This window comes from Anguilla rostrata, chromosome 5 (genome assembly GCF_018555375.3).
Source record: "Anguilla rostrata isolate EN2019 chromosome 5, ASM1855537v3, whole genome shotgun sequence".
Classification (NCBI taxonomy): Eukaryota; Metazoa; Chordata; class Actinopteri; order Anguilliformes; family Anguillidae; genus Anguilla; species Anguilla rostrata.
Genome location: NC_057937.1, coordinates 34,122,831 through 34,150,651, shown reverse-complemented (window position 1 = coordinate 34,150,651; position 27,821 = coordinate 34,122,831). Strand labels below are relative to the sequence as shown.

Sequence of the window (27,821 nt, the reverse complement as noted above, 5' to 3'; positions counted from 1 at the left end):
ATGTATTTGCTTTTGGCCTTATTCTTTGTATTAAGTACTTTGTTTAAAATATTGCATATTCCAAGGCAAGTAACCCTTTATAAAACATTTTGCCATCAAGCAAAAAGCTATCCAAGTAAAACTATAAATTCCTCTGCCAATGGAAAAATAATTTACATTTCTTGCTGTGAATTTCATTTACAAGTAAAGCATACTGAAGCAAAATGCCTCACTTTTAAAAAGAGCCTACTTTTTTTCTATTCATCACAGCAAGACCAGTTTGGGCTGTATGCCTTGTACAGCAAGAACAAGCCAAAGTCTGACACTCTGTTGGCCAGCCATGGGAACACGTTTTTCAGGGTAAGTGGACGACTGGTACTGAACATGCTCTGACTGAACAGCCAGCGTTCAGTGCTTCACTGTTATTGTAAGGGTGGTGCAGTCATTCAGTAATAAGGTGTTCTTTCTATTGTGATTGTGGTGCGTTGCTTTGTTTTCTTACATACTAAAAAAAGGTTTTACAAATGGGGCTCAATGCAGGGCGTGTCCTTTCAAAACAATGATCACAAATTGCCACACCCAATTGGCACAGATTTTTTAATATGACCTGGAAACTTGCAGCAAATAGGTGGAGTCTATTTAAAGAAGGACACATATTTAAGGATAATTTAAAATGGCTCTTTGGTTCCTTTTTTGGTTGTTATTGTTCAGGCACCTTTCAAATTAATCCCTTTTGAAATGACAGACAAGTTCTCAATGAATGCTGTTGGATCAGCAGTTGGCCAACTTCAAGAATAGGTGTGAATGAAGCCAGCTTTTTACTTTATTTGTGCGTTGAGAGATGACTTTGAATGAAAAATACCTGTCTTTGAGTACACAAAAATGTGCTTGGACAACTGAAACACTCTCAAATGTAACTTAATGCAGCAAAGATGATGAATCTCCTGACAGAATCTCACTCAGAATCTCCCCCCCACCGCCCCCCCCCCCCCTCCCCCTTTGCAAAGATGGATCGCTAGTTGGCCTCCAATATACAAATGGAGGAATTTTGATTCATGAGGACTACCTGATCCCAAAAATATTCCACTATTTGAGGACCATTTTTCTTATGTGTGATATGTGATGTGTATTTGAACCCAGCTAATAGGCTTGTACAGACTGGCAGCTGGTTATTTATTTATTTTTTTAAAATTTTTTTACTGTTTTATTCGTTATTTCTGCTTTCCTGCTTTTGTTTCTATTAAATTTTTTTTGCATGTTTATTTATTGTGAAAAAATATGTAATGTTTATTTTAAAAACTGCCATATAAGTTTCTGGAGGGAGGGTCCTCATCTGTTCCTAATACCTGATTTGAACTGAAGACCATTTTTAAATGTTTTAAGATCTTTCCCTAAATTCTTTACATCTGCCGCATTGCATGAAGGAGCAACTACAGCACTGCCAAGACCTCCAAACATTTCACTTTCCCCCTGACACAGTTTTCACTTATTCCCATATGTCCTTGTGTTTCTATTCTATTACTAATTGCACTAGCTGACTATTTCGGTGGAGTTGTGTGGTTACCTGATTTGCATAAATACTTCACATTTAATCTTTCGGTAGTGGGGGAAGCATTAACAGCTAGCATGCAAAAAAGCAACGCTTAATTTTTCTCAGTATTCTTTCTTAGTGGATCTGCCAATTGTACACTTGATCTTTGTGCAAAGATGCAAAATATCTGGTCTAAAATTTTACCGTGTGTGGACTGTACTTTACTTACAGTGCTGTGCTGTTATGTTGTTTATTCGTTAAATAGAACAGATCAGGGTGGGCAAACCCAGCATTTCAAGACCGGGGTTGGCCACCCACTGCATAATGGAATGAAGAAGGTTATAAATTATAAAGCGAACTGTCAGTTGTCTGACGCATGCTCCCGCCCCCTCGCGCACAGAATAAACAGCTGGAGCTGGAGGATAAGATGGACCTGGCGTCCTACCTGCTCAAGCCCATCCAGCGAATGAGCAAGTATGCCCTGCTGCTCAAGGATCTCATCAAGGAGGTGAGCGAGGCGCAGGAGCAGGAGCTGGGCTACCTGAGGGCCGCCGCCGAGATGGTCAAGTTCCAGCTGCGCCACGGCAACGACCTGCTGGCCATGGACGCCATCCGGAACTGCGATGTGAGTAGCCCCGCCCCCCCCCCCCCCCAGACATTCCCTGCCCGCGCGTTCACCGGGTGATGCTTTCAAAAACAAATTACGGGCCTGGTTTCGATCAATGCTCCTCCTTCGCTTCGGTTTACAAATACAGGGTGTTTTTTGCTGTTTTTCCTCCATAAACATGCGTCGGTTGTTCAGGTTAATGAACGGAACTTGTTGAACTTGCCAAACTGTTTGTGAGGGGAAAAAATAAACAATTGTAGTTGTAAATCAAATTTAAGGGCAGGCGTTCATTGCTTCCAAGCCCTGAACATGCAACCATCAGGAACCTTCGAACCCTCCTTTGGAATGTTGTTGAAAAACATGGAATTCCGTGAATGGTGGTGACCGGTCTTAGCGCTCGTTCTTTGGGCAACGACACACCCATCAGGCTGGATCAAGTCCAGACTGCCCAAAGAGCCAAGAGTCCTGTAATTAGATATGGCTTTGAGTGGGAAGGGGAGGGCATTAGTAAACGGGGTACGAGTCAGTACTAAAGTGACCCCTCAAGTCAGTCTGGTGTCTGCAATCTGCTTGCGACAGCTGCATCGGTTGTGCAGTCCTCCAGGACCATATTCGCAGATGGTGGATTGCAGAGTGAAATACAACCTTTCGGCTGACTGTACACATCTCCGAGGACACGCTTGCATGTGTGCCCTCCCAAATTGACAGTGGAACTTTGATGCTACAGGGCTACAGCACATTTGGGACTGAGAATTTCTAAATGAAGTGAAGGAGGTACTTTGCTCTCTCCTTGTCCATTGTTTCTGTGGGCTCACATGTGGAATCATCTAGTGTCATACCATATGATGTTTTTAGGGTTAATTCCTGATACGCAGGTAATTTTGTTCACTGATGTTTTACAGTTATTGTATTTCATCATGGTTATTTCACAGCACCACGGTCTTGGATTGAGTCTGATCCGTGCCAGAGCCAGTGCCGGTAGCTCTGCACAATTGGCTTTGCGTCACCCAAGAGATATATGGGAGGAATTCAGTTGATGGGGATAGCTGTGGTCATTGGTCAAGTAACCCCTTTTGGCTGTGCAGGCACCTGTGACTTGCTCTCTGTTGACATGTATGATTGGGTTTCCTCCCCCCCTACTCTGTGAGTGTGCACTGCTTGTGGCTGCGGTGTGGAAAGCAGCAGCTTGCTAACACCATATATTTTGAGGGAGAACCATGAGTTCTTCTCTCCCGTCAGCGTATATGAGCATGCGTGTGCATAGTTTGCAGTTTGGACATTCCAAATTCAGATGGGATTGAAGATGCCAAATAAAAAATTAAAAAAAAAGATTTTCATGAGAAATGTGTCAAGAGACCTAATGAACTTTATACTTGTAACATATTCAACATGTTCTGTGAATTCTACAGCACATGCTCTTTGTATTTTCATCAGAAAACCTGATTAAATGACATTGTTTTCTGCAAACATTAAAGTAAACAGTGTATTGTACCAAGCTGACATTTTTTATCTGAACTGTGTTACTTGATTTTTTTGACGAGACTCAGAGTATAAGAATGTTGTAAATATAATATACTGTAGAGTGCAGTGATGCAATACGTTGTTACCGCTCCTTCTCTTAGGTCAATCTTAAGGAACAGGGGCAGCTGGTACGGCAGGACGAGTTTACAATCTGGTACGGGAGGAAGAAGTGCCAGAGACACGTTTTCCTGTTCGAGGACCTGGTGCTCTTCAGCAAGCCTAGAAAAATTGAGGGAGGGCTCGACGTCTACATCTACAAGCATTCATTTAAGGTGCCAATATCTAAATGCCACAGCCCTCAATTTCATCAAGTAAAGCAATATTGACTGAAGTACATGATTGTCCTTGTCTTGTGAGATGAGAACTCTTCGGCATAAGTCACCTATCATTATGCTTGAAACACAGTTACTAGTACATATGCATTAGTATGAAGGTATGCTACATTGGACATTTGATACACAATTTTGTATGTAAGATTCTAAATATGGTAGACCTTCTGATTCTTACATTCTGTAAGTCAACAATTTGGGAAATTTGAAATGTGAAGCTCATACAAAACATACCCAGGCCTTGCAAAAAAAAAAATCAACTGTTTCTAATGCAAATGATTCATTTGTTGCTGACACAACTTTTGAGGTTTGCTCAAATTATGTGACTGGTTGTCATGGAAAAACAGCAACTTGACAAGACACCTGGTGGACTAGTAAAACCAACAATGACATGACGATTGTCCCCTCCCTTCAGTCTGCCGACGTGGGGATGACGGAAACCTCGGGCGACAGTGGACTGCGGTTCGAGATCTGGTTCCGGAGGAGGACCACCAAAAACCAGACATATGTGCTGCAGGCGGGAACGGCTGAAATCAAACAGGCCTGGACCTCCGACATTGCCAGGATCCTGTGGCAGCAGGCCACCAGAAACAAAGGTGACCCAGGAAGCGCAGTACTTTGTACACAGCAGATGCATTGTGTGTCACTGGCGTTGTTTCGACCATGTGCTATTAAATGATACAAGTACATAAACATGATTTGTATTATTACAGACTCATTTATCAGGCTCATAACCTTGCGGTTCTATTTACTAATGATACTGTAAACCTGATCAGGCTGATTGAGATAAGTCAGCCCAGATTTTAGGGCTGTGGCCAATGGACCGATGGTTGGTTACTTCTGATGAATAATGAGCTTGTGCAGATTAGGCTTCAAATATAGGCAGCAATCCAACTCAACCATTAACCTCTAAAATAATGCTTGCTACTTTTCATCTCGCAATGATATAATTTCCCCTTTCAGATGCATAGCTGCAGATACAATCTCAGCTGTGCTGTCAGCTACTTGAATACATTTATATTCATGTAGACTGAGAATATTGCTGTTTTCCTTCATATGTAATCCCATTTGGACTGTAAGGCACTCTAAATATATTTGGTGTTTGCTGTCCAGAAATTCGAATGCAGGAGATGGTATCCATGGGAGTGGGTAACAAACCTTTCCTCGACATAAAACCAAGTGATGCTGCTATCAACGACAGGGCCATTGACTACATCATGAAAGGAAGAGGTAATATTGATGGTGATGGTGTGTTTATTATTTTTATGTCATGATGGGAGAGTGCGGTTTCATGGACCTCAGTGTGAGCGCAACTACATTTTTTAAATTTGTTAATCTGCGTCTGTGAGTGGCAGAGAATGGTAGCTCAACCCCTTGTAGGGTGTGTGAAACTACTTTCCCATGTATTTAAAACTATTTTTCCCATATTAGTGCGACAGCTACGTTGTGCTTTGAAGTATTACTTCTTTTCAGCAAAAAAAGGGCTATACTTCAAATCACTGCAGAAAAGACTGAAAAACCCCTTGAAATTTGCTTAAGAAATGTTTTCCTCTAGTCTTAGTAAAAAAACATTTTTTGGCCTTTTAGGAGCTCGGACACGAGCGTCGATAGCAGTGTCTCTATTCGACCACTCCACCCCCTTCAAGGGGGCGCCAGTGAACACGGCAGTCAGCGGGCCCCTGTCCTCGTCCTTGCTAGGGCCCCTCAACCTGCACATGTACAGCAACCAGGCCCTGCTGCCCAGGGAGCAGCCCTTCGTCAGCCCCTGCATCGAGGAGGACGAGCTGGAGCATGAGACCAGCAGCCAGCCCTCCATGAGTAAGCTCCCTGTGACTGAGTCAACCCAGCCTTGATAGCCCTTAAAATCAGGAACCAGTCCAGAACTTTCCCTACCATTACATTGGGTTGGCAGGCCACCCCTAAATATTCAGATTAGTTTGAAACTTTGAATTGACACAGTCTGGAGCCCTGCCATATGGACTCCTCAGTGATCTCTCTTTACACAGTAGCTACACAGAGCTCTAAAATTTATGAGAACCTATACCTGTGATTTTAACATTGTGGTCTAGGGTAGGCCAAAGGGTTCTAACGCAGTCCTATATTTAATGAAAAAATGGTTCTGCCGCAACAGCAATTTGGTGCTAAAATTTCTCCCAGAAATCCACAAAGTGCAAAAATTGTGAAAAGGGGAAATAATGTATACGGTGAAAAATACTGAAAAATAGACAGAATGATCATCCAAGACCAGAAACAGATAATCCAATAACAAGCTTTATTCTCTGGTTTACACACACACACACACACACACACACACACACACACAGGTGTGTGTGGAGAACAAATTGTTAGAGGTGAATATGGAGTGGGTATGTTTGTGTGTGTGTACCAGGGAACATGAGCCAGGAATCAGGTGTCCACCCCTGAAACTAATGCAGTCTATGACAAAATGGTAGCATACGAGCCATAAGGAAGGCCCAGTCCATTCTGAGGGATCCCCAGCATCCCCTGTTCAATCAGTTTGTATTACTTCCCTCAGAGCGCAGATATACAGTAGGCTACCTATATTAAAAACAAACATGACTAAACACTCTTTTATCCCAACTGCCATTCGCTTTCTTAATGAGTTAAAGTAATTCGTTTTTAATGTTTTATTAATGTTTATCTGTTACCCCTGTTGTGGGTGTTTATTGTTATTTATGGTTTTTTATTGTATACTATCCTGCAGAACAAATTGCCCCATGGGGATAATAAAGACTCTAACTAGCAGTGTATGACATTTAACATTTAAAACAGAAAACATTAGCACAAACTTATCTCTGATGGGGAAATGTTGTCAAGTGCAGGCCGAGGCTAGGGACAGAGCCCTCTGTCACAAACACGCTCGTCCATGAACACCCCCATTCCTGCGTCACCCACGTTATTGATGGCTTGAACGTCCATCTTGCTTCTGTTGAAGTGTCTCTTAGTAAACCATTTACAAGTAGCAATAGTAAGTAGTAACAAGTAGTGAAGTAACTCATCCTTTTGAGTGCAAAACGCACACCTGCTCCTCGTTAATTATGCGTGGCTTCGACGTGCCACCGCAGCGGTTTTCTGATCCCCGCCCCTTTCGCCCGCAGCCACGGAGAGCTCCGAGTCGTCCTCCCACTGCATGTCGGGCAGCGGCTCCAGCGGCTCGGACAGCGGCTGCGTGTCCAGCCACCTCCCGGAGGACCCCAGCTCCCCCTGCCACCCGCCCTGCTACTCCGCCGTGGCCTCGCCCATCGAGGAGAAACCCTGCTTCAACAGCCAGTACATCTCCGCAGTGAGTCTGGAGTCCTCTCACCCTGACTGTCTGTCACCCCTCATTTGCGGGCGCAGGGAACACTTACTTTGGGGACCACAAGTATGAGGACACTACCGAGTCCTGGCTTTTTATCTTTATCAAGGAACAATGCAATTACGCTATGCAAATTACACTTCTTCCAGAATGCATTACTGAGAACACAGGGTGCTTATTAGGATGGCATTGGAATCACAGTCCCTGGACCTGGACCCAATCAAACATCTGTGGAAGCAGCTGAACAGGGAGAACTTCCAGTAACATAAACAAATCATCTATGGGAAGTGTTGAGAAAGTTGAAATGGAAGATAAGATTTTGCATAAGCTAGTGGAATCAATGCCAAACAGAGTGAGGGCAGTAATCAAGGCAAAAGGCACACTAAGTACGAACAGTTTTTTTTTATTTTAATACCTGCATACTCTTTTTGACTTATATTTTTTAAAAATGTAGTCATGAATAAGGAATATAAACAGAGTAGCGTAATTCTATTGGCCCTTGATTTCCAGTTCTTGGTAGTGTCCTCTGATTTTTTGAGCCCCACTGTATATACTCTTAACACTAAGAAACACTACTGATGATAGTACATTCTAATTTAAAGTTATTTGTAGGTGTAAAAAGACTTACATTTACAATTACACCAATGTCTCACAGTATTGCTCTGCTGAAAGTCATTCTTTGCCTATAGAGAATGGTCATACAGTAGACAGTTGAAGTATTACCAAATGGTTAAAACAAGATAAGGTCACCAAACCCATTTTACCAAATGTACTCATCTATTATCGCTCAGCCTCATAGCTAAACAAAGCCACACAAAGTCTTATCCAGCGAGCACATGATTAATCGCTTGCTTTTGGCCAAATTAATCTAAATCCGTAACGTGGCCCATTCACATAAAAGAAACAAAACGCACAAAAGATGTTATGGAAGACACTGCCGCTTTGCTAATCGGTGAAAAGTCAATTCCTCCCACCTCTTCTTAAAATACTACGTTCCGCCGCTGCGCTTAACATTCCCACAATGCACGAGTAACTGAAGCTTCTCCGCTCCCGCCTAATGACAGCGGGTCATGAGCTCATCCCCCGCGGTGTGATAATCTGCTTTAAGCGAGGCCCTCGCTGGTTAAGCTTCATCATTCACTCTCCTTCTGCCCGAGACGCTCATATTAGCACTTAGCGTGTACAAATGTGGATCTGAGGCCTTTCCTGTTTGCCTCGGGAATTCTCCCTGCAGCACCCTGTAACGCGGCCCTCGTCTGTTTCGCAGGTTTAATATCCGGCTGCTCTCAAGAAGACAGCGACGCCGCCCCAGAAGAAAGTATTTATTTTCCGACACTGTGCCAGCACGTCTCATCTAAAACGGACACTGAATGAGTGGGGACATAGCACTGTTTAAAAAAAAAAAGCCACTTTTTGAGCATAACTTTTTATATTGTTTTAAAAAAATTGATTTAAATATTCTTGTATTTATCTTTTTTTCAAACGCACCAGTGCAGTAGTGCCCTGTACTATACTGAAAAACTGTAAATAATTATTTTAATACCTTGCGACGCAGTTAAAAACTGTCCTGTTCTGTTGACCACTTTGCTGCAGACTGCAGTTAAAACAGCAGAAATATATGTACCTTCAAAAGAAAAGGTACTTCCAAATTGGAGAGAGGGTACAGAAGTACTCTTCCAAGTTTAAAAAGCTGTTTGCTTTTCTTTCCTTTGGTCTTCACACAATGGCTGTATTACGTCCTTGCTGAACTGACCCTTGGTCAAATGTCTATGACTTCTCTTACTGTGATGGCATTATGCTGTGGTAACGCAGTTCAATAATACAGGTATGTCAGGCTTGTGGCTGTAAAAATCCAGTTCTGTGTACTCTTAAGGTAAAGCAGGTGGTCTGTGAACATAACTCTGCTGGTTCTCCAAGGCAGTTAACAGCTGGTCGCCCATCATTGGAGCCTTGCACCGCACTGACCAATCACAGGGAATCCAGTGGCCTCTTCGGAGGGGAGGAGCCAAGTTTAACTTCGCTGTGTTGTTAACGTTAAAAAAGACAAAAATGTACATTGTTTGTAAATAGTTTGGGACAGCAATGCTCTGTGGTTCTAGTTTCTTAAAGAATAGGGAAAAATGTTTGTGATAACTTTTGAACATCTTTGTATTAACGAGCACAGCAGGGAATCACTGAAGTGCTATTCTTAACATATATAAAAAAACAAAAAACAAGAAAAAAAATTTGTAGCTGGAGCATGAATGTTTACCAAGTCTCAAGATACCTTAATCCTAACAGGTTCACATGTATTTAATAAAGATGGATAGTCCTGTATCCAAAATTAAAGTCTGGAGTTTTCTTTAATCTCTCTTGACTTGACAGTTAATAATATTTTTTTTTGAATGAAGATTATGTTGGACCAATGAGGCCATACCTACCAGTATGAGGACAGAGATGGCACAGTTCAATCTTCAGGAAACAGTGTGGCTATCTGACACAGGTCCTCCCCTAGTAGTTCAATGCACTTGCTGTACTGCTTTGCAAATCTCAGTGTGTACTGTAACAGCAATGAGACGAAACCGTCAGGATGTTTATTAGGAAGTCTTGGAAACAATGAATATCATAACAGTTGCCACCTGTAGTCATTGAAATGGTTAAGTCCTGAGTACGATCTGAAAAAATCAACAAAGCCAATAATTAAATACATTTTACAGTACAATGTATAATATTGAAAGCTGGTGGATATCTGGCTCCAGGGGAAGTAAACACTCATAGGTAGCAGCGTAGATGCAAGGACTACTTATTGTTTTGGAAAACTCGAAGGATCAGTGGGCAGTAGTGTGGAAACAGGAACAAGTATCGCTGAGGCAGAAAGCACCGTACCTTCACCCACTGTAGTAGCCTGTCCTGGATGTGCTTTTGTTTTTCAAAACAAGAGAGTTTCATTAGCTCCCCCACAAAGTCTTCTGGTTCAGCCTGCTCAGTCTGGAGATAGAAAAAAGGCAGCAATGTACCACGGATGACAGACTCTTCCTGCTATGTTCACTGTCACAAAGACCAAACATCCAATATCATGGATTTAACAGGTGCTGAAAAGGACTTTGTATTTTCACTTTTCATGATTGTGTTTGAATTAAAGAGTATTTGAATTCAGGAATATATACTGTAGGTTTTGAAAGTGCATTTAGAAAGAATTCATTTGAGAACACAAATACTACTTTTAAGTAGTATTTGATATGCCATAATCTCATAATACACTGTATTTCATTTTGGTGAATTTTAAAATTCATGTGCTTGTACTTTTAAAAAACCACAAACATAATCTGGACATTTATAGTTTAGATTTTCTTTTTGAATGTTTACGGTCATTGGGCCTCATTCACAAATCATGTGTACGATCACATTTCTTTGTATTTGTATTTGTAAACTGTGTATAAGTACGTTTCCAAGAACCAAGAGCGTTCATCAATTTTTTTGTATCTGTACTTGTTCATGGCTGTTTCCTTATGCTAATCACATGAGCAGGATAGCGCATACAATTTCTAAACAGTAAGCATTCATCATCTCATACACCTGGGATATGCACAAAACCAAAGGTCTGCACATGTGTCATGAATCCCATATTGGTTTTTCATAAGAAAATTTTTAGAACAAAAGAGAGAATAATTTCAGAAAAGTTTTGTGAATGTGGCCCAGTGCAAAGCCAAGTTACCATGTTGCACTTAAACACTGGGTCTGCAACCCAAACTGTAAGCAGAATTTATTTTTTCCACTATTTGAAACATGATTAAAATTCCTTGTCTTGAAGCAAGCATTGAAAGTTTTATACATAATTGATATGTATTTCATCAAATACTTATAAATGAATACTTGATGAAATAGATTCAGAAAGGATTTGCTAAATATTTAAAATGCATTTGATTTCTGAATAAAGTATTTCAGCTATTTAGATACAAAACACTTTTCGCATCAAACCTGAAAATACTTCAGTTATATCTAAAATGTCATTTAAAATGTAGATGAAAAAGCAAATGCATATGTACTTGACCCAGGTCTGATTAAAACACTTGAAGCGCAAGTGTTTTCTTACCCATAAACTATAGACAAGACCAGCCATTTTCAGACCACAGTTCCTTGGATCTTTCAGCCTTTTGGAGTCTACGATGATCCCGGCCAAGAATGCATGGCATTCACGGGCATACAGCATGTTATCATAAGTCATGTTGAAGTATACCAATGCAATGTCTGGAAGGTAAGATGTCAAACAGTTACCAGTAACAATAGCAGTGACAACAAATAGTCTTCCAAAGCTATATTTTGCTCCATTTCATCTAAAATGATAAAACTTCAAATCAGACAATACTTAATCACAGTAGGATGTTTAATTAGCAAAATTAAGAACTCATGAGACCTTAGTTCCACAAGCTTTATCATGCCAGGAAACAAAATATCACCTTCAGTGCATGGTTTTCCAACTGAGTTTTGCTTTTCAGGAAGGATATTTAGCAAATCTCTCATCACTTAATATTAAAAATAGGGATTCTTCAGAGAGTTGAAAGTACAAAACAGGGCTGTTTTTAAAAATTTTTTAAAGAAAGCTCTAACTCCACCATGTGGTAGAATAAATGTACTGCACAAAGTTGGCAAGAAAACATGCTCATGAAGGGGCACAATAATATGAAGATAAACCTATAACCGATGGTGACAGGACAGTGAAGCTTGATGAGCTACAACCGGGTGGAACATGTTTCCAGTGACCTTAATGGGATTTAAACCAATCAGTGCTATGGAAAGCAATTTTTTGCTGAAAGTCTCGTTAATAAAGACTATAGAGCACTTTGTATAGAATGATTTGACACCCAAACTGCTTAACATATGCTCATTTAAAAACAGATTAAATAAACAAAGTAAAACCAGGAAAAAGAAAAAAAAAGTACCGTCAAAATGTTTCGCTGATCAGTGCTAGAGGATAGTATGACTCGACTAGGGACATTTGAACCAGCAATTACCTGTTTTGGGAATGAACCATTTTGCGCTTTAAAGACAAGTAAAATAACCCAGTCTAACGCCAACGCGTTTCATGCCCTGATGAAGGCTGATGTGGCCGAAACACTTTGACTGTTTTTTTATTTTTTTATTCCTCATGCCAATTGAATAAAGGCTTTTTTAAACTCGTTCCTCCCTCCAACAAGAGGGCCTTCGACTGCATTGAAGTAAGTCCAGTTTTATACTTCTTGCACGGAGGCACCCTTCTTTGCTCCCTTCGAGTTATCTCTGCCCTTCTGTTCAATGAGCACCTTGTTCTGTTTTTCTTACACAAGTAAAATAATTTCAAGAAAGAAAATCAATCCCAGAGGACTAGGGTAGCCAATGTAAGGTAGCAAGGGCGAATGATGTGAGCTCTTATATGTCCTGAATAGAATTCTCACAGCTGCATTTAGAACAGCCTTCAATCTATCAATATTCTTTTTGAGGAACAATAAAAAGAATATTGGACCAATGATGTATGCTTGTAATAAATGCATAAATTGACCTCTCAGAATCCAGCTGTGAAAGAAAAGGTCTTACTCCGAAGAAGCATTAGTACAGAAATAAAAAAGGTTATTACTAATATTTTGTGTTCTAAAACTCAGGTTGAGTCCCTAAATTCTTTAATTTAGATTTTCTTGTAGAGCAAAAGGCCCCAAATTGTTCACCAGTTTTTCTTTCTGAGTTTTTGAGGAGTTCAGATCCTTCAGTTTCAGAACATTTCCATAAATCCAAGTAATGACTGACAGACTGTTAAATACTGGTTTGAAAGCTTTTTTTATCAACCAGCTTCAAATGAGGTTTTCTTAATTTTGTGCTCAGTGTTCCAGCTTTCTGTACACAACATTGCAGAGAAGAACATGTAAGTAACATACAGAAACATCGAGAAACAGGTCCATCAACATTTTGCCACTTAAATCGATATCCACAATAACTTTAAAACGAATAAAAACAATGTCACTAAAATGCTCCGAAGAGTGCATGTTTGCTCCAGAAGTGATTGAGGAAGCGAGGGTTGCGTGTGCGCATGGTAACTACGGTGTCACATGCCTTTGATCAACTCCACATGGTTCCTCTGGCCATTATGAACTTTACTACTTAAGACTGGAGGAAAAATATGATAAAGATAAAATAAATGTAAATACCTTTTCTCATTCATAAGAACTTACATACAGGACTTACTCTGAAGATCTTGTGTCGTTGGTGAAGGATGCACTAAAAAAAAAACAAGAATGTAATTTTTCCACGTAATTCGCCTCTGTTGTGTCATACAAACACACACATCCATCTCATTCAGTATGCTGAAAACAGCAATATCAGTTACAATTACCACTGGTGATCATTTCCACTTTCTATAATTAACCAGTAAATCACCCAGTAAATTTCTGTAATCATGATTTATGCTCTCAATCATCTTACTGAAGTAGAAGTTCTCACCTGTATGTGGAGGCGTGGCCTCGTAAATGATGCTTTCGATGAAGCAGCTGCTGGCCCCACCCTTCCCAACAACAGGAGGATGGCGCACCCTGAGCACACAGCCTCCGGCCGACGGCCTCCTTCCACTCCTCTCACCTCTTCCTGTGAGCACGTAATACAGGAAGTCAGCCATTTGCACTGTAGAGCCATCTTTCATTACATTACATTACATTTAATCTAGCAGACGCTTTTATCCAAAGTGACGTACAAAAGTGCATATCAAGGTCATTGGAACAACTACAAAACACAGGTGGCAAGGTTATTGGTGCAACTCCTTGCCTGTCATGGTAGAGGTGTGCAGCTTGCCTTCCCATTGGCTCTGCTGAGGTTCCCTGGAGATCCCCCTCTCCTGTGCGCTGAGCGAAGTGTTGGGCTGCCCACTCGCACTGAGCTCCGAGGGCATGCTAGGCTGCCGACCCGGGTCCTGCTTGGGGAGATGTTCCGTCCACCCGGTCGCCTGGTCCGCTGTAGGCCCACTGTCTGGCTGCCCCTCTGGCACCCGGCTCATACCTGCCTGTTGCTTGGTCCACGCAGTGTCTTGCACCAGAGGCTCTAGTTTCTCCGGTGAGGCTAACAGCTTGCTAGCACCCTCTGTTTTGATCTCGTTACCAAGCGGGACCTCCCCTTTCCTGCCCGTGGCATCGCTGGGCGGACTGGCCATCTCAGCGTTCTGAGGCTTGCAGACATCTGTGCAGGAGCAGGAGGATGATTGGAGTTCCATGATGTCTGAGGTTGCTGAGTCATCCAGACTGTCCCACTGTGGCTGCCCGACGCAGAACTGAAGGTCCTGTAGAGTGACACCAGCATGAACAGAAGCGTCACACCAACTGATACACAAGTATAGCCCAGCCCCACTACTTTAAAGGCTGAGAAACACACCCCAACTCTGGACATGTGCATCCTGAGGTGTAGTTTCTTCTGATCAAGAATTTAGCTGCCTGAACTGAGTACACTCCACATGACAATTAATCAGAATTTGGTAATTAATTCCCTCGAACAAGTTGCTACAAAAAAAGCAGACGATTGCAAATATTTTATGGCCAGGTAATTTATTAAGTAGTTGTGACCTCCAGTCAAATTTTTGTTTGTTGTTAATGATTATGACCATATATCGGATTTCTAAAAAAGGACCATGGGCAAACGAGCGTTATTAACATAATACTAGGCTATTTGTTCATATACAGATTATATGTTTATGTTTATATATCTATTTTTAGTCCCAAAAAGAAGGAATGTCCTGGAAAAATAGGACTAATAGGTTAGTCTAATATTAGCAGAGGTATTCCTATCAAAGACGCCATGTAAGTAACATAATAAGACAACGTACTTTGTCATAAGTTATCTGCACAAACTCATCCTCATCTTCATCGTAAATAAGCAGGGATTCTTCCGAAAAGGCAGACGTGTCTCTGGTGGACCCCTGGCTCTTTCGCCAGTCTCTGCATGGAAACAGCACCGCACTGTGACCCGGGGGGAGTAGGGGAGTCCGGGGGCAGAGTGATCGACCACGCCCCAGACCCTCCGTCGTTTGATAAATTCAGCACCCTCCGACTCTCAAAGATCAAATCCTCAGCCAGAAAGAAAAATGCTAATGAAACAACAACTGCAGTTACAGTCCAGGAAACAAAGAAATGGTTTTCTCACCTGTAGTCTGCGCAGTCCTTCAAGGAATCAGAGAGAGCCGGGATCTGAAACTCTTCAATTTCATGGTGAAGCAGAGGCCACTCACTACAGCATTGACACAGGTACAAACAGCTAAACATTCAATCCTTGATTTAACCTTCTAAGAACAATTCATTTTTGTCCCCTGTAGGGGACACACGACTCAGGTTTTAATCTCATGAACCATACGCAACATGGCCAAAAGTACGTAAGCACCTGACATCCAATGATGATGATTTCTCATCCGAAATTATAGCCATTAATATGGATTTGGTCCAACCTTTGCTGCTATAACAACCACCACTCTTCTGGGAAGGCTTTATACCAGATGTTGGAGCATTATTGCAGGGATTTGCTTCCATTCAGCCAGGAAAAGCATTAGTGAGGTTGCACACTGATTTGGCGATTAGGCCTGGCTTGCAGTTGGCTTTCCAATTAATCCCAAAGGTGTTTGGGATTAATTGGAATAAATACTTCACCTCATGTTTCTGCCAGATTGCAGGAAACATTAATAGAAAGTGATGCAATACCTCTTACTGGAGTTACCAAAAGAAAATTCTGTCCTTGCAATGAGTGATTATTACTGATGACACAATGAAGGAACTTGATTGTGAGTTCACATATTGACCTGAACTCAGTTGGCAGCATGAGCTGACCGCATCTCAGAAAGTTGAGGATGTGTCGGAACATCAGTCCATCACCCTTCACATAGAGGCTCTGCCCGTATGCTATCCAGCTGACCTTTCTGGAGTTGGAGAGCAGCTCAGGGTACTGAAAGGGAGAACAAACCAGACTTACTATACTGTGAACCGTCAATATAAAGCACAATGCAAAAGAATTTTGGAAGAATAAAGAAATGTGGTTCTACATTTCAATAAATATCTATTGTAGCATCTTTATAAACATCATCCCATATCATGACAGACTTAATCCCCTAGAAAGACATTTGTCCAGTTTACGTACCTTTAAAAGGGTTTTTAAATAAGTGGCATACCAATGAGTTCCAACATAAACCTTAATGACTTTATAAATGGTGAACTTTGAGACTGAAGCAGACCAGGGTCCTGTTGTAAGAGACCCTATAAGAAAGAGGGGGGGACATCGGTCCACAGTCACAGAAAGGTAAAAACTATTTTTTTATATCTTCAAAAAGAAAATAAGTAAGGATTTATGAGTATAACTAAGGACTTACTGCCTGAGGCCTTCCTGTTGAAGAACTCCCATACAGCTTCCTTGATGGCCAGGTAGAGCTCGTCCTGTCCCTCCAGGTATTCGCACAGTCTGCTCTGCTGGGATGCAGTCTCGGTCAACGGGAGACGGCAAGTTCCCAGCCAGTTCCTGAAACATTCCCAAAGGCTCGCTGAGGCTCGGCATCAAAAGCACACTCACAAATCTCTGCTTCCCTCCAGCTACTCGCACACAGGTATCACTGTCCTTTTCATGAAATTGCCCACAACATACCTTATGAAACGGACAGTCCAAAACTAGGCAAAATACTTATATTTGAACACTTCAGCAATCAGTAAATTGCTGTTGATTACCATTTTGAATGTAAAAAATTAACAAAACAAATATATATATATATATATATCATTTTCATATGATTGTACAGTACATTTATACAAGTAATTTAATTTCAAATTCTCAGGGATCCATGTGTTTTACAATTTAGCCCACATTTAACTTCAAGAGTTCAGTACTTCAAATTCGTATTTGACCTAGTATTGCTGGCAGTGATAAATTTTAGTGCAAAGCAGAAATGGGATACTGTTTTTGTATCACAAACCCGAAGCAATATTATTTTGGTCATGCAAAGCTGTTTTCTATGGAGTAACCAAGGAGAGATGTGAGTGAGTTATTCTGGTGGCAAGGACATGGGAAATCACTGACAAAAATCACATGGCCATAAATTAGTCCACAAAATGTGAGTCATGACTGTACCTGCACTTGCAAAGCAGATCCAACAGCTACTGTGTTCACAAGCAATAAATATGCCAGACATTGTCTGAATGTAAATATTTTATTTGTTACTTATGATTTACTTCCTGATTTACATCACAAAGTATATCTGTAATACCAGATGGGTTTTTTTACAGACTGATTTATATTTGAAAGTTCTGTTCTGTATTTTCACATCATTTTTATTTATTTATATGAATATTTTTTTCACGCCCAATGTATGCTGGAATAGGCTCCAGACCCTGACCAGGAATAAGCAGGTATAGATAATGGATGAATGGATGGATGGATGAAACATTTATTTTTATTTGGCACCCAATGTGGGGAGGATCATGTCCAATTCTCACTCTAATTTAGAATGTCCAATTATCTGCAACCACAGTCGTTTCATGCGTGAATCTCATTTTGCCAATTCCTCTGATGCACACTTTTTACACCGCAGACTACAGCTAAGCTCACACAGAGTGGAGTTGGAGGAAGACCTTTCATATGCAACTTCGACATACAGTCCACAGGCTTCCAATAAATCAGCAGAGGTTGTTACATTGTGATGAATCACAGACCCCCATCTGACTGAACCCTTCCACACACTGGGCGACACAATCGCCAATTGTGTATCGCCCTATGGAGCTACCCGGTCACAGATGGCACTGGCATAGTCTGGATTCAGTCCTAGACCATGCCACCCAGCAGCCCCCGATTTAGAATTAATGTATCGTTTATTTATCAAATCATTTAAACGCTTTCACAGTAATCTTACTTTACATATTTTTCAATGTCTCACTTCACATACATGTATTATGACCATCGATATCATAGACTTACTCCACATGTTGAAAAATGACCCCACTTCCAGTGATGTACACTTTACTCCCATCCACGTTGCTGTCCACATAGAGCTGCCCCAGCGAAGAGTCCGGATACTTAACCAGGAGGTTGAAGGTCATGACATATAAAGGCAGTGAACTGGACTGCTTCTTTGATTCTGGGCACCAGTCTTGGATCAATGAGTCCTCCTTATAAGTGGCCCCTGTGTTTGATGGCATGTTAGAGATGCCTGGGCAAATGTTTATACCTGGCTGTCAAATACACAATTCACTACATTTTTTATAAACAAAAAAACATTAGTAAGTAACCTGATATCTTTCACAGCATATTCCATTTGCAGTTCTAGTACAAGTACAATAAAACATTTAATGATATAATATTGTGTAATATATTTCACCCTCCAGGGGCATTTATCATTAGTGTGGTAATTAATGAACTCTGCTGTACCTTGGAGGTCTTGCAGAGCCTTTGTGAATTCTGTAATCCCAACCATTTCTGCTTCACAGATTAACGTTTCATAGTCATGAAACCGTTCTGGCAGTAGGATCTTTCCAGTATGAAGAAAGTTGGCTTAAAAAGGAAGTAAGTTTGATATAAGACATAAAGACATAATTTCATATAAGATATAATTCCAGCAAGAGTAATGATTGATACAATACACAATAACTGTACAATGTAAAATACAATGACAAGCCAAGGCTTTATGTCAAAAGAAAACCAGATGTCAAGCAATAAGGGTTTTTTGTACAGTCTGTGCCAGGGATTTTGGTGCCAAAAAGTTCATATACAAATATAAATTTTATGAAACAACCTGAGTAACTTAAGGCAGCACCTAAAATGAACGTGTTGTCACAATTTTTTTCTTATTATTTTGAGTGGAAACGGCTGAAACAGGAAAAATCAGGTGTGATTTAAGTGTATTAAAAGGAAATGTGTATGTAGGGTGTGATTAAACCAAGAAAATGTTGGTTTCTTTTCAGTTTCATTATGTTGGATCAAACAGGATCAAGGTTACACTGCAGTCTGTCAAGTCTGTCTTAACAAATTTTTTATTCTTGCAATGAGACTTAAAATCTTTTTTCTCTCAAGTAGAAAATATTATATTGTTTTAAGTTACTGTTTTTTGATAAGTGTTGCCCCATTGGAAAATCTTGAAATGAGTCTAACTGTCCTGCCTCACAGTCAATAATTTTGTCTTATTTAGCAAAAAAAAAAAAAAAAAAAAACATTAGAAATTACATTACAGGCATTTAGCAGCCACTCTTATCCAGAGCGACTTACACAACATTTCTTACACATAGCATTTACAATGCATCCAATACAGCTGGATGCATACTAAAGCGATGCAGGTTAAGTACCTTTCTCAAGGGTACAACGACAGTGTCCTATCCAGGAATGAAACCTGCAACCTTTAGGCTACAAGCCCAGTTCTTAACCATTATACTACACTGCCCTATAATTCCAAATTGCAAAATGTAATTGCTTGATGAGCGCAGGCACTGTAGATTTACACAGCAAGGAGCAGAGAGGCTTGCCTAAGAACCTGAAGAGACGGCTGCCGCACTCAATGACGACCACATCTTCACAAAGCCACAGCAGGTTGTCCTGTGTCACCAAACTGGGATGCAGCCTGACCTGGTCCAGTGGTAGGAAGCAATAGTAGACCTCCTCATCACTGTCTACCAGGGGAGCACCAACCAATCCCGGGGGAATGGCATCATGCACTGCACTCAAAAAGAAAAAAGAAAAAAAAAAGTTGGTGGCTACTAACCGAAAGCTAAGTCTGTCCTCACACAGTAAAGCATAACTTGTTTCAACTCGAAAGCCTGAGAAAGTGGAGTCCTGCTCAATTTTTTGAGCCAGACATCATGATAACACTGTCTAATTCCAGGACTCACCTGTGGATACAGGACTAGTCATGGGGTCTGATAGCCTGGGGTTACAGATGCGTGTCTTCCAGTAATTCAGAGTCGCTCTCTCTGTGACCTGAAGGTCCTCAGGACGAGCTCGCAAGAAGTGCTTGCCAGATTGAAGATTTTCTAAAGCCTGTAAAACATTAATAGTTGTGAAACATAAATAAGGGAAAACAATAAATATTCATTTTACTAATACAATATTATGATAACACTGCAATAATAGCATTGGGACAATCTGTTGTTCCCTGTGGGTACTGAACAAAGCTGTTAGCATGGACAAATAGTTTATGGACAAATATCTTGCCCAATGTTACTAAATTTTTGACAGTAAATAGCAAAACATTAAAAAGTAACACTGAAAGGTATTGCAAATATAGACATGGTGGTTTGGTCAGCCAATTAAATTACCTGTTGCAGCGATGTTAGGTGTAGACCTGCTGCTTGCTCATAGAGAATATTTACCTCTGTGGTGCAAGACGATGCCAGTTTCCCTGTATGCATATAATAATGTACATGCCTGAAGGTACAACCATCTCTGTCAATAAATAATCTTGAACCCTGACCAACGGTGAGAGCTTCTCTGAATAGCAGAGAATCCTGAAAGAGGGAGAGTCTGCTCAAAGGAATCGAGAATAAGCATCCTCCAACGTTGAAGAAATGAGATGTCTGATTATTCTCTCTTGATGCCATCACTGTCGACTATTCTGTGACACAATTTCAGTACATGTAATTAAGTATATAAAAAATGAAAAGGATGTTAAGATCGCTAGCAAGATCGCAATTAATTCACGTTATTTATGAAGCCAAGATTGTTAGCTTGTTCGCCCTATAATATAAAATCAACCGGATCAAAATAATTTGACCTTAGTTAGCTAAGTGTATGCTATACTTATGTCGTTCTGAGGAAAGATCGTTAGATTTTAGATATGCAGCTTTCGGATCCCAACATCCGCTATCAAACACGCTAGATTTACATTTAGTTTCGGATGTCATTAACAGAGTTTTGCATTCAAAAGTAACGTCAGCTTATCACATTCGGCCGTTTTCTGTGGAACGTTCTATTAACCAAAATAACTCCACGCGCCACCAGTCAGTCTTATCAGCAGGCTAGGCGTGTAGAATCGAAGACCAGTTTTTCAACGTATCAAGAAAACAAGAAGGCCAATACTCTGCATAAAAGCGATACAATGTTTATTAACGATATTAGATATCAGTGTAATAACGATTTTTGTTTCGTTAAATCTGCTGTCATGAGCCCGTTTTAAAAGAAAGACATCGTGAATTGTTCATTCAATTATTGTTTTATTTTGCATTAAACAAAAACTATTAGTAAGTACAAAAACACGTTGACACACAAACAGATGGTGTTTATATCAAATATTTAAACAAACAGACTAGAAGATTAAGTGAACTGGAGCAAGGTCTTTCTCCCAAAATAGCGCAGGCAATTTAGCCATGTTGGAGATATTCAATAAAAAATGGGAATTTTTAAATCAGCTGCTGATTAACACCAGGTAGGCAATATCATTCCCCATTTGAACAGAAAATGGTGATTCTCTTTATCTTGACACCCAGGACGCCATCAATGACTTTGGCTACACATTTTTTTCAGAGAACTTCAAGTTATTTAGTAACTGTCAAGGAGCCCTTGTCCTGTTGTGAGTGCTGCATTGAGGAAGGAGACAATAAATTAGCTGCCTTTCTAAATTCATGGTGTGACACAAATTTATGTGTGTCTGTGTTTTGGTTGCTGCTTGGATTGTTAAACTGTTCCATAAGGGAGTTATTGCTGGAGAGCAGAGATCTGTAACAGAAAAGTAAATATAAAATAAAATGAAAACGATTTTAAAATGATTTTAAAAACAAATAATACTCCATTTGTAATTACTGCACAATAGTCATTACACACACACATGCACAAACACAAGCTCTCTCACACACACATATGTGGCTCTCACACACACATATACAGTAGGCTACAGGCCAAATGTATTAGCCCACATGTGTTTTGTTTTGTTTTGTTTTTTTTACTTTAGGTGGAGAAGAATAAAGTTTAAACACTTTCTACATGGTCAAACCAAAATTAGCATAGAAATACTCTTAAATAATAGTGCTGAGCCAAATCAAGATGAAATATGTCTTTGTTTGAATGCATTATGGAGCTTATTGTATATATAATTGCTGAGGAAACAGACATTGTTTATACTGTAACCCCTTTTCCCATGCGTGTATACTGACTTAGTGTCTCTGCATTTTGATGAAGTACCTGTGGCTGTCCTGAAGCAAACCCATTGTCTCCTCCAGTCGTTTAAAGTGTCTCTCTTGCTCCCTTAGAGCTTCCACCTGCCTCTGCAGACACTTGTCCCATTCCCTGCCAGCTAGATAAGAAAACACACAAACACACACGCACGCACACACACACAAAGCTTTCAGTCATGAGCAAGTCAACATTACGGAATGCATATGGAGGTAGTGAAATTGAACAGAGCCAGTAAAATCTAACCCACTTTCAAAAATGTTCAAGGCGGACTCTGGTTTTGAGTTGACTGTTTCACAGTGTAAACTGTTTCTTTCCCCCATTGCGGTTGTAGCACTCTTCTTCAGTGACTCCTGAAACATGACATACTACATTATTTTATCAGCTGCATTTGATATGAAACACGGTATTACTGTATGTATGCTAATACACTGACTAACTGTCAAAGTTTAAAAATCAAATAAGTTATAATTCATTTGAAAACTAAAACTGTTCCTTAAATAAGGGTCATGAAAGTATATTGTGGCCTCTGTTAAAGATACAATGATATGTGACTGGAGTATATGTGACTGGATGTATGACTGGAATGACTGACCATTTGCTGATGTGTTTGTGTTGGTTGGTTTTTCTGGTGCTTCAGATCAGAGCTGTTCAGGCCCAGGGCAATGCTGTCTTTCACTCTCTCTGACTTATCTCCATTCTTATCCACATCCTTCATCCTCCATGGGCTCCTGCCTCTCTCAAACCGGGCAAGAGAGGGTGACGTCAGAGAAGCTAATAGATCATACGCAGGAGCTGCAGGAAATACCAGCACAGACAGTGTTGTGGAATATACTTTAGCATTAACAGGAAAATGATGTGCTCTGCTCACAAAGTCACAGTGGGACACAATGCAACAGGATGCTAGTCAGTCTTTAGCAGCATACAAGCAGAGTTGTAAAGAACAAATGCTCAACCTCTATTATCTAACTACTAATAAGTTAGCTAATTGCAGCTAATTACCTTAAGTCTGTATGATGGTATCATTGCTGTTATGCCCTTTCCAAATCTATTTGTCTGGTGAAGGCTAAAAGAATTGAAGGCTGAATAAAATGAGATTCTGAATAAGCGCAATGATAAATCATATTGTGAGTGCTTGTTACTCTTCCTTACTTTATATTATAGTACAGACACAAGGTATGTGTGCGTTGTTGGACAGAAAGCATGAAGAACCTGCCAGCATTACACCATCATTCCATCCTGCTTTAATACCCTCTCCCTCTACCCCCCCTTCCCATCAGGCTGTTCATACTGAGGAATCGTGGGTTGAGCTGTAGGGAGCAAGGGCCGCTCCAGTGCTGGTCCACCAGGTCCAGCAGCTGACGGAGCACTGAGGAGAGCTCCGAGATTGGGGGTGGAGGGGTCCTGGCCAGGCACTCGCCCTCTCTCAGTCCCAAATCCTGACAACAATAAAGAGGAAGGCCTTCAAGACTTCAAAAAGCACAGTGCTAAACACAGGCTATAAATCACTCACTAATCTGTCATTTTAAATAGGGTCAACCAAGAACTCCACGGCCCTTAGAAATCAACAAGACATCAATGCACGGTTTTGCTTCTGTATTTACCTTATAATACCTACAGAGACTTAATGACTCATAAAAAGTACTACGCTATTATATGAGTCATTGATCAAATACAACTGTTAAATTTTTGATTAGTAATTGACAGATCACATCATAGCTCCACGCATTATGGGATTCAGGAAACCTCACTCTCCAATCACAAATTTTTATTCAATATCAATCTCAAAATGTCTCCTTTGGTGCAAACAGCTTGTTTCCTAATGATAGATTAATGACAGATGGTGTTCATGCACAAGCTGATAGCTCTCATCACTTTATATACTTTAGACCAGTCACTCAGCTGTGTGCAATGGAAACTGTGCAGCCATGTTTGTGTATCAAATAAAGCAATTTGGGGAAGTCTTGAAATGAAGAAAGAGCGACAAAATGGCAAGCGGATATTGACCTCTCGGCCTCTGGCTGGGTAATTTTTGATGGCGGTCCGGGGCTGGTATGCAGATACTGTGGTGCAGAGTGAAGAGGAAAGGGACTGCAGGTCTGTGCTTTCCAGTCCAGAGGGAGAGGCTGGAGGACTGGGACGCTGTGAGGTGTGACTCTGAGATGCGCCTTGAGTCCCAGGTAAGTGGCTGTCCAGTAATCTGTCAAGCGAGTGACTGCGAAGGGAAGAACCGCAGCTCTGAGACACCTCCAGAAAATTCCGGAAACGTGACGCTTCTTCTGGCAGGTGAGTGGCAACGTAGAGATCTAAATGGGGACAACAACACATGTCCTCCTGTTCACTTCTGCAAATACAGAGACCTGTCTAACGCTTTGGTTCACGATGCAAAAGACATTATGGAAAAGTAAGAATAACATGCAGTCATATTCTGTGCATCCATTTGTCTTCCAATCTCCGTCCTCCTTAATAAATCCGAGTGGGATTACATTTGATCACTTTCAAATCAACAAATGAAAGTTGGGTTAGTCTACCATCTAGTGGATGAAAGTAAGCCTACACAGTCACTTATTTTGAATTATCAGCCTTTTAAAAGTATTCCATTCTATTTTACATAGTGCTATTTATGTTGCTATATTGTAACTGCTAAATTTTAGCTAAAGGTTTTATATACTATTTAATAGTTATTATTATTATTATTTACTCTTGGGTGAAATAGCAGCAGCCAGCTATGACTCCCATTGAGTTACAAGAGCAGTGTGTAAACACATACACTGCCACCCAAATCACCGTACATCATACAGTACATTTAATTGTATTCTGTGGTTGTATGTGATGAATGAGCTCCTTTACCTGACGTGCGTTTGAAAAAACTTCTGGAGTTTGGTTCCAGCTCCAGCTTAGGGTCAGGGGCTGCAGTCTTGGGCTGCGTCAGTGTGAGCTGACTGGGAGTGCTGCAGGGACACAGATCGGAGCAGGGCTGGAAGGCCCTAACATCCCTACGCCTCGCAGGGCTATCAGTGAGAGCCTCAGGCCCGGTTAAGGAGCCCCACCGGGGGTGTCCTCTCCTGGGATGCGGGGAGAAGCACCAAGCCTCCGGTCTCTCTGCCATAGAGGACGGCAGAGCCTCTGTCTGGGACCCGGAGCTTTTTTTCGGGGGGAGGTCATCGGAACGGTCCTCAGCAAAGGTTACGCGCGCCCCCTCTTTGGACCGGGACGGAGAGCGCTTTGTTCGCAGAGAGAAGCGTGCAGAAGATGGCAGGGGCCGATATTCTGAAACACACAGATTGGACACGCCTATTGCACCGATCACGGGGGTGGCGCTACCCTGTGATGGCGCTGCCTCGTCTTCCTATAGTGTCCTGCTCTAATCACAGGGAACACCTCATGCTAACTAACCTGGAGCAACACCCCACACTGCTTTAATGATTACAGCACTATGAAAATATCCTTATCCATGAGAGGAAAATCACTCAAAAAAACCAATGACTCATATAACCATATAACCCATATTGCATAAACAGTATACCAATATAAAATTCATAATAAACAATAAAAATTACTCCTTTCAAAATCATTTAATAATCACCATTCCATACCCACATCACACCCACATGCAACTTATTACTTCTTCTGCCAGACAATGCGTTTTTGTACTCAGAGGGAAATGACTGATGGAACTGTAATGAATTTACCATCTTCAAAAGCTGCACTCTTCAGCTTTGTGTAACACTTCATCTCCAAGATCTGTCAGAAACAGAAGATTTATTTTCCACATGATGAAGCCAGTTTTAAAAAGAAGCATTAATTAAACATGTTTCATTTTGCTTGTATTGCTTACATTTTTTTCAATGTGAAAAATTGCATATTGGAGAAATACATTAGTGGTGAAAAGCACCTTTAAAATCCTGTTAAGTCTGTTCCCCCATTTGACAGTAATTATATAATTTTATACAAAGTACTTGGAATTATTTCTAGCTGTAATAAGCATTCATATAGAACACTGTGCCACACATTTGATTCTTTATTTTTAAAACCATTGGATTGGGGAGCATCTTTAATGGTCATTACTTCTGGCATCCCTTTACCGCTGTGTGTATGTGTGTGTGTGTGCGTGCGTGCGTGTCTGTCTGTCTGTCTGTCTGTCTGTTTGAACTGATTCAGATTGATTTTGCTCACTGTTCCATACCTCTGGGCAGCGTGCCCTGTACGAAGCAGAGTGTCTGTCACTGAGTGTACCAGGGCTGAATTTCAAGGGGTCAGCATTCATGTCCTTTCTCATCAGTCCAGTGCTGCTGATGTCCTTCTTTAATTCTAAAGTCAGAAATCATAAAAGTGTATGTCATTGTGAATAGGACTCTCACGGGCCTGAGACCAAGCCTATCCTCAGAGAAGAAGTCAGCTGACGGCCCCTAGAGTACCTGAGCCAGAGTCTGAGTTGCCTTTCCATTGGAATCTGTTCTTTCCGTCAAACTTGTGGATTCTGTCCTCTTGAAGTTCACTTTGTGTCATGGCACTGAAAATAAAGAATACGTACCTCAGCAATGGCTATTCAATAACCCTGTCATTCCATTTCTCAAGCTCTTCATGAGAAAATAAACACCATTCCATTCTAAAGAACCCAGCTTTGTGTCAAAATAAAAACATGCTTCCAAAATAAAATACCAGTTCTAACGGTAACTGTTCAGGTTACAGCCACAATAATCCATTTGTCTTAACTTGCAAGTAACGATTGTTTTGTTCTGGGTCTATTTTTATCGTTATGCTTTTCAGTTAACAGAAGCATTATATAATCCCCTAATGCCTTTCTTTTGGTCTCTCTCACCTTCCTGGTTTCTTTTCAAGCTCCTGGCTCATCTCCTTGTCTTCTTTATCAGAAAACTTTGGCTATTAGCTTACAAATTCTGCCCTGGCCACTCATGGAAGCAGGCTATGCAAATAAATGACAAACTGATTGAAAAATAGGTTTTACAAATTGACCTCCACAAGAAGCTCTTTGCAGTTAAAAGCAGTTGGGTTCCTATGCAATTCATACAGCATTCCTGGTAGCCATGGATACAGTTTGAGGTGGATAAACATTGCAACAGGTGAAAGGGAGGAGAGTACTGCATTGGCCAATCCCAGCTCACTGCTCACAGGTGCGTACACTGGCAAACAATTTGAAGTGCAACGCAGTAATACTGCTGAAGATTGTTTCTTCAGTTTCTCACAAACGACTCTTCATTGATTCTGATTATTATGAAATACACATGCAACAGAATTAGAACTAGAAGCATTGATGTGTCTCTAAGTGGTTTATTGTGGATGCTGATTATTATTTCATACATCTTTGTACTAAGGATGGAAAGCTTTGGAAATTAACCATTTAAAAATTGCAGAAAAAGAAACCTACCTAAGTGAATATCATTTGTCAGATGGATTGTGCTAGAA

At 40.8% G+C, this 27,821-nt stretch overlaps 3 protein-coding genes across 6 annotated transcripts in view; 1 reads left to right on the top strand and 2 right to left on the bottom strand.

Annotated features, from left to right (window-relative positions):
* LOC135255103 (uncharacterized) overlaps positions 1-9,614 on the top strand; it is a 76,353-nt gene extending 66,739 nt beyond the window's left edge. For all 3 annotated transcript variants that reach the window (XM_064335860.1, XM_064335859.1, XM_064335857.1), the window contains 8 exons: positions 250-339; positions 1,911-2,135; positions 3,740-3,910; positions 4,383-4,563; positions 5,081-5,197; positions 5,555-5,785; positions 7,087-7,271; positions 8,554-9,614. In XM_064335860.1, the coding sequence (XP_064191930.1) occupies positions 250-339; positions 1,911-2,135; positions 3,740-3,910; positions 4,383-4,563; positions 5,081-5,197; positions 5,555-5,785; positions 7,087-7,271; positions 8,554-8,559 (1,206 nt within the window). In that variant the 3' untranslated portion in view covers positions 8,560-9,614. The remainder of the gene's footprint in view (positions 1-249; positions 340-1,910; positions 2,136-3,739; positions 3,911-4,382; positions 4,564-5,080; positions 5,198-5,554; positions 5,786-7,086; positions 7,272-8,553) is intronic.
* Positions 9,615-9,732: 118 nt separating this feature from the next.
* Positions 9,733-21,295, bottom strand: LOC135256146 (BTB/POZ domain-containing protein KCTD19-like). Its single transcript, XM_064337990.1, has 16 exons — positions 20,546-21,295; positions 20,116-20,267; positions 19,674-19,950; positions 18,219-18,472; positions 16,627-16,772; positions 16,398-16,513; positions 15,972-16,205; positions 15,909-15,922; positions 15,417-15,500; positions 15,100-15,232; positions 14,052-14,559; positions 13,734-13,874; positions 13,479-13,511; positions 11,359-11,513; positions 10,152-10,253; positions 9,733-9,825 (listed from the first exon to the last, which is right to left on the bottom strand). The coding sequence occupies exons 1-16, from the start codon at positions 20,825-20,827 to the stop codon at positions 9,733-9,735; spliced, it is 2,724 nt and encodes a 907-aa protein (XP_064194060.1). The 5' UTR covers positions 20,828-21,295.
* Positions 21,296-21,488: 193 nt separating this feature from the next.
* LOC135255104 (leucine-rich repeat-containing protein 36-like) lies at positions 21,489-27,430 on the bottom strand. Of its 2 annotated transcripts, none has more exons than XM_064335861.1 (11): positions 27,217-27,430; positions 26,813-26,907; positions 26,581-26,705; positions 26,087-26,138; positions 25,245-25,664; positions 24,402-24,700; positions 23,686-23,833; positions 22,990-23,189; positions 22,645-22,747; positions 22,404-22,515; positions 21,489-21,941 (listed from the first exon to the last, which is right to left on the bottom strand). In XM_064335861.1, exons 1-11 carry the CDS (start codon positions 27,246-27,248, stop codon positions 21,761-21,763), a joined length of 1,767 nt encoding a protein of 588 aa, XP_064191931.1. In that variant the 5' UTR covers positions 27,249-27,430; the 3' UTR covers positions 21,489-21,760. The 2 variants fall into 2 exon arrangements, with proteins under 2 accessions (XP_064191931.1, XP_064191932.1); XM_064335862.1 differs by having other exon boundaries at positions 22,990-23,129.
* Between the last annotated feature and the right edge of the window lie 391 nt (positions 27,431-27,821).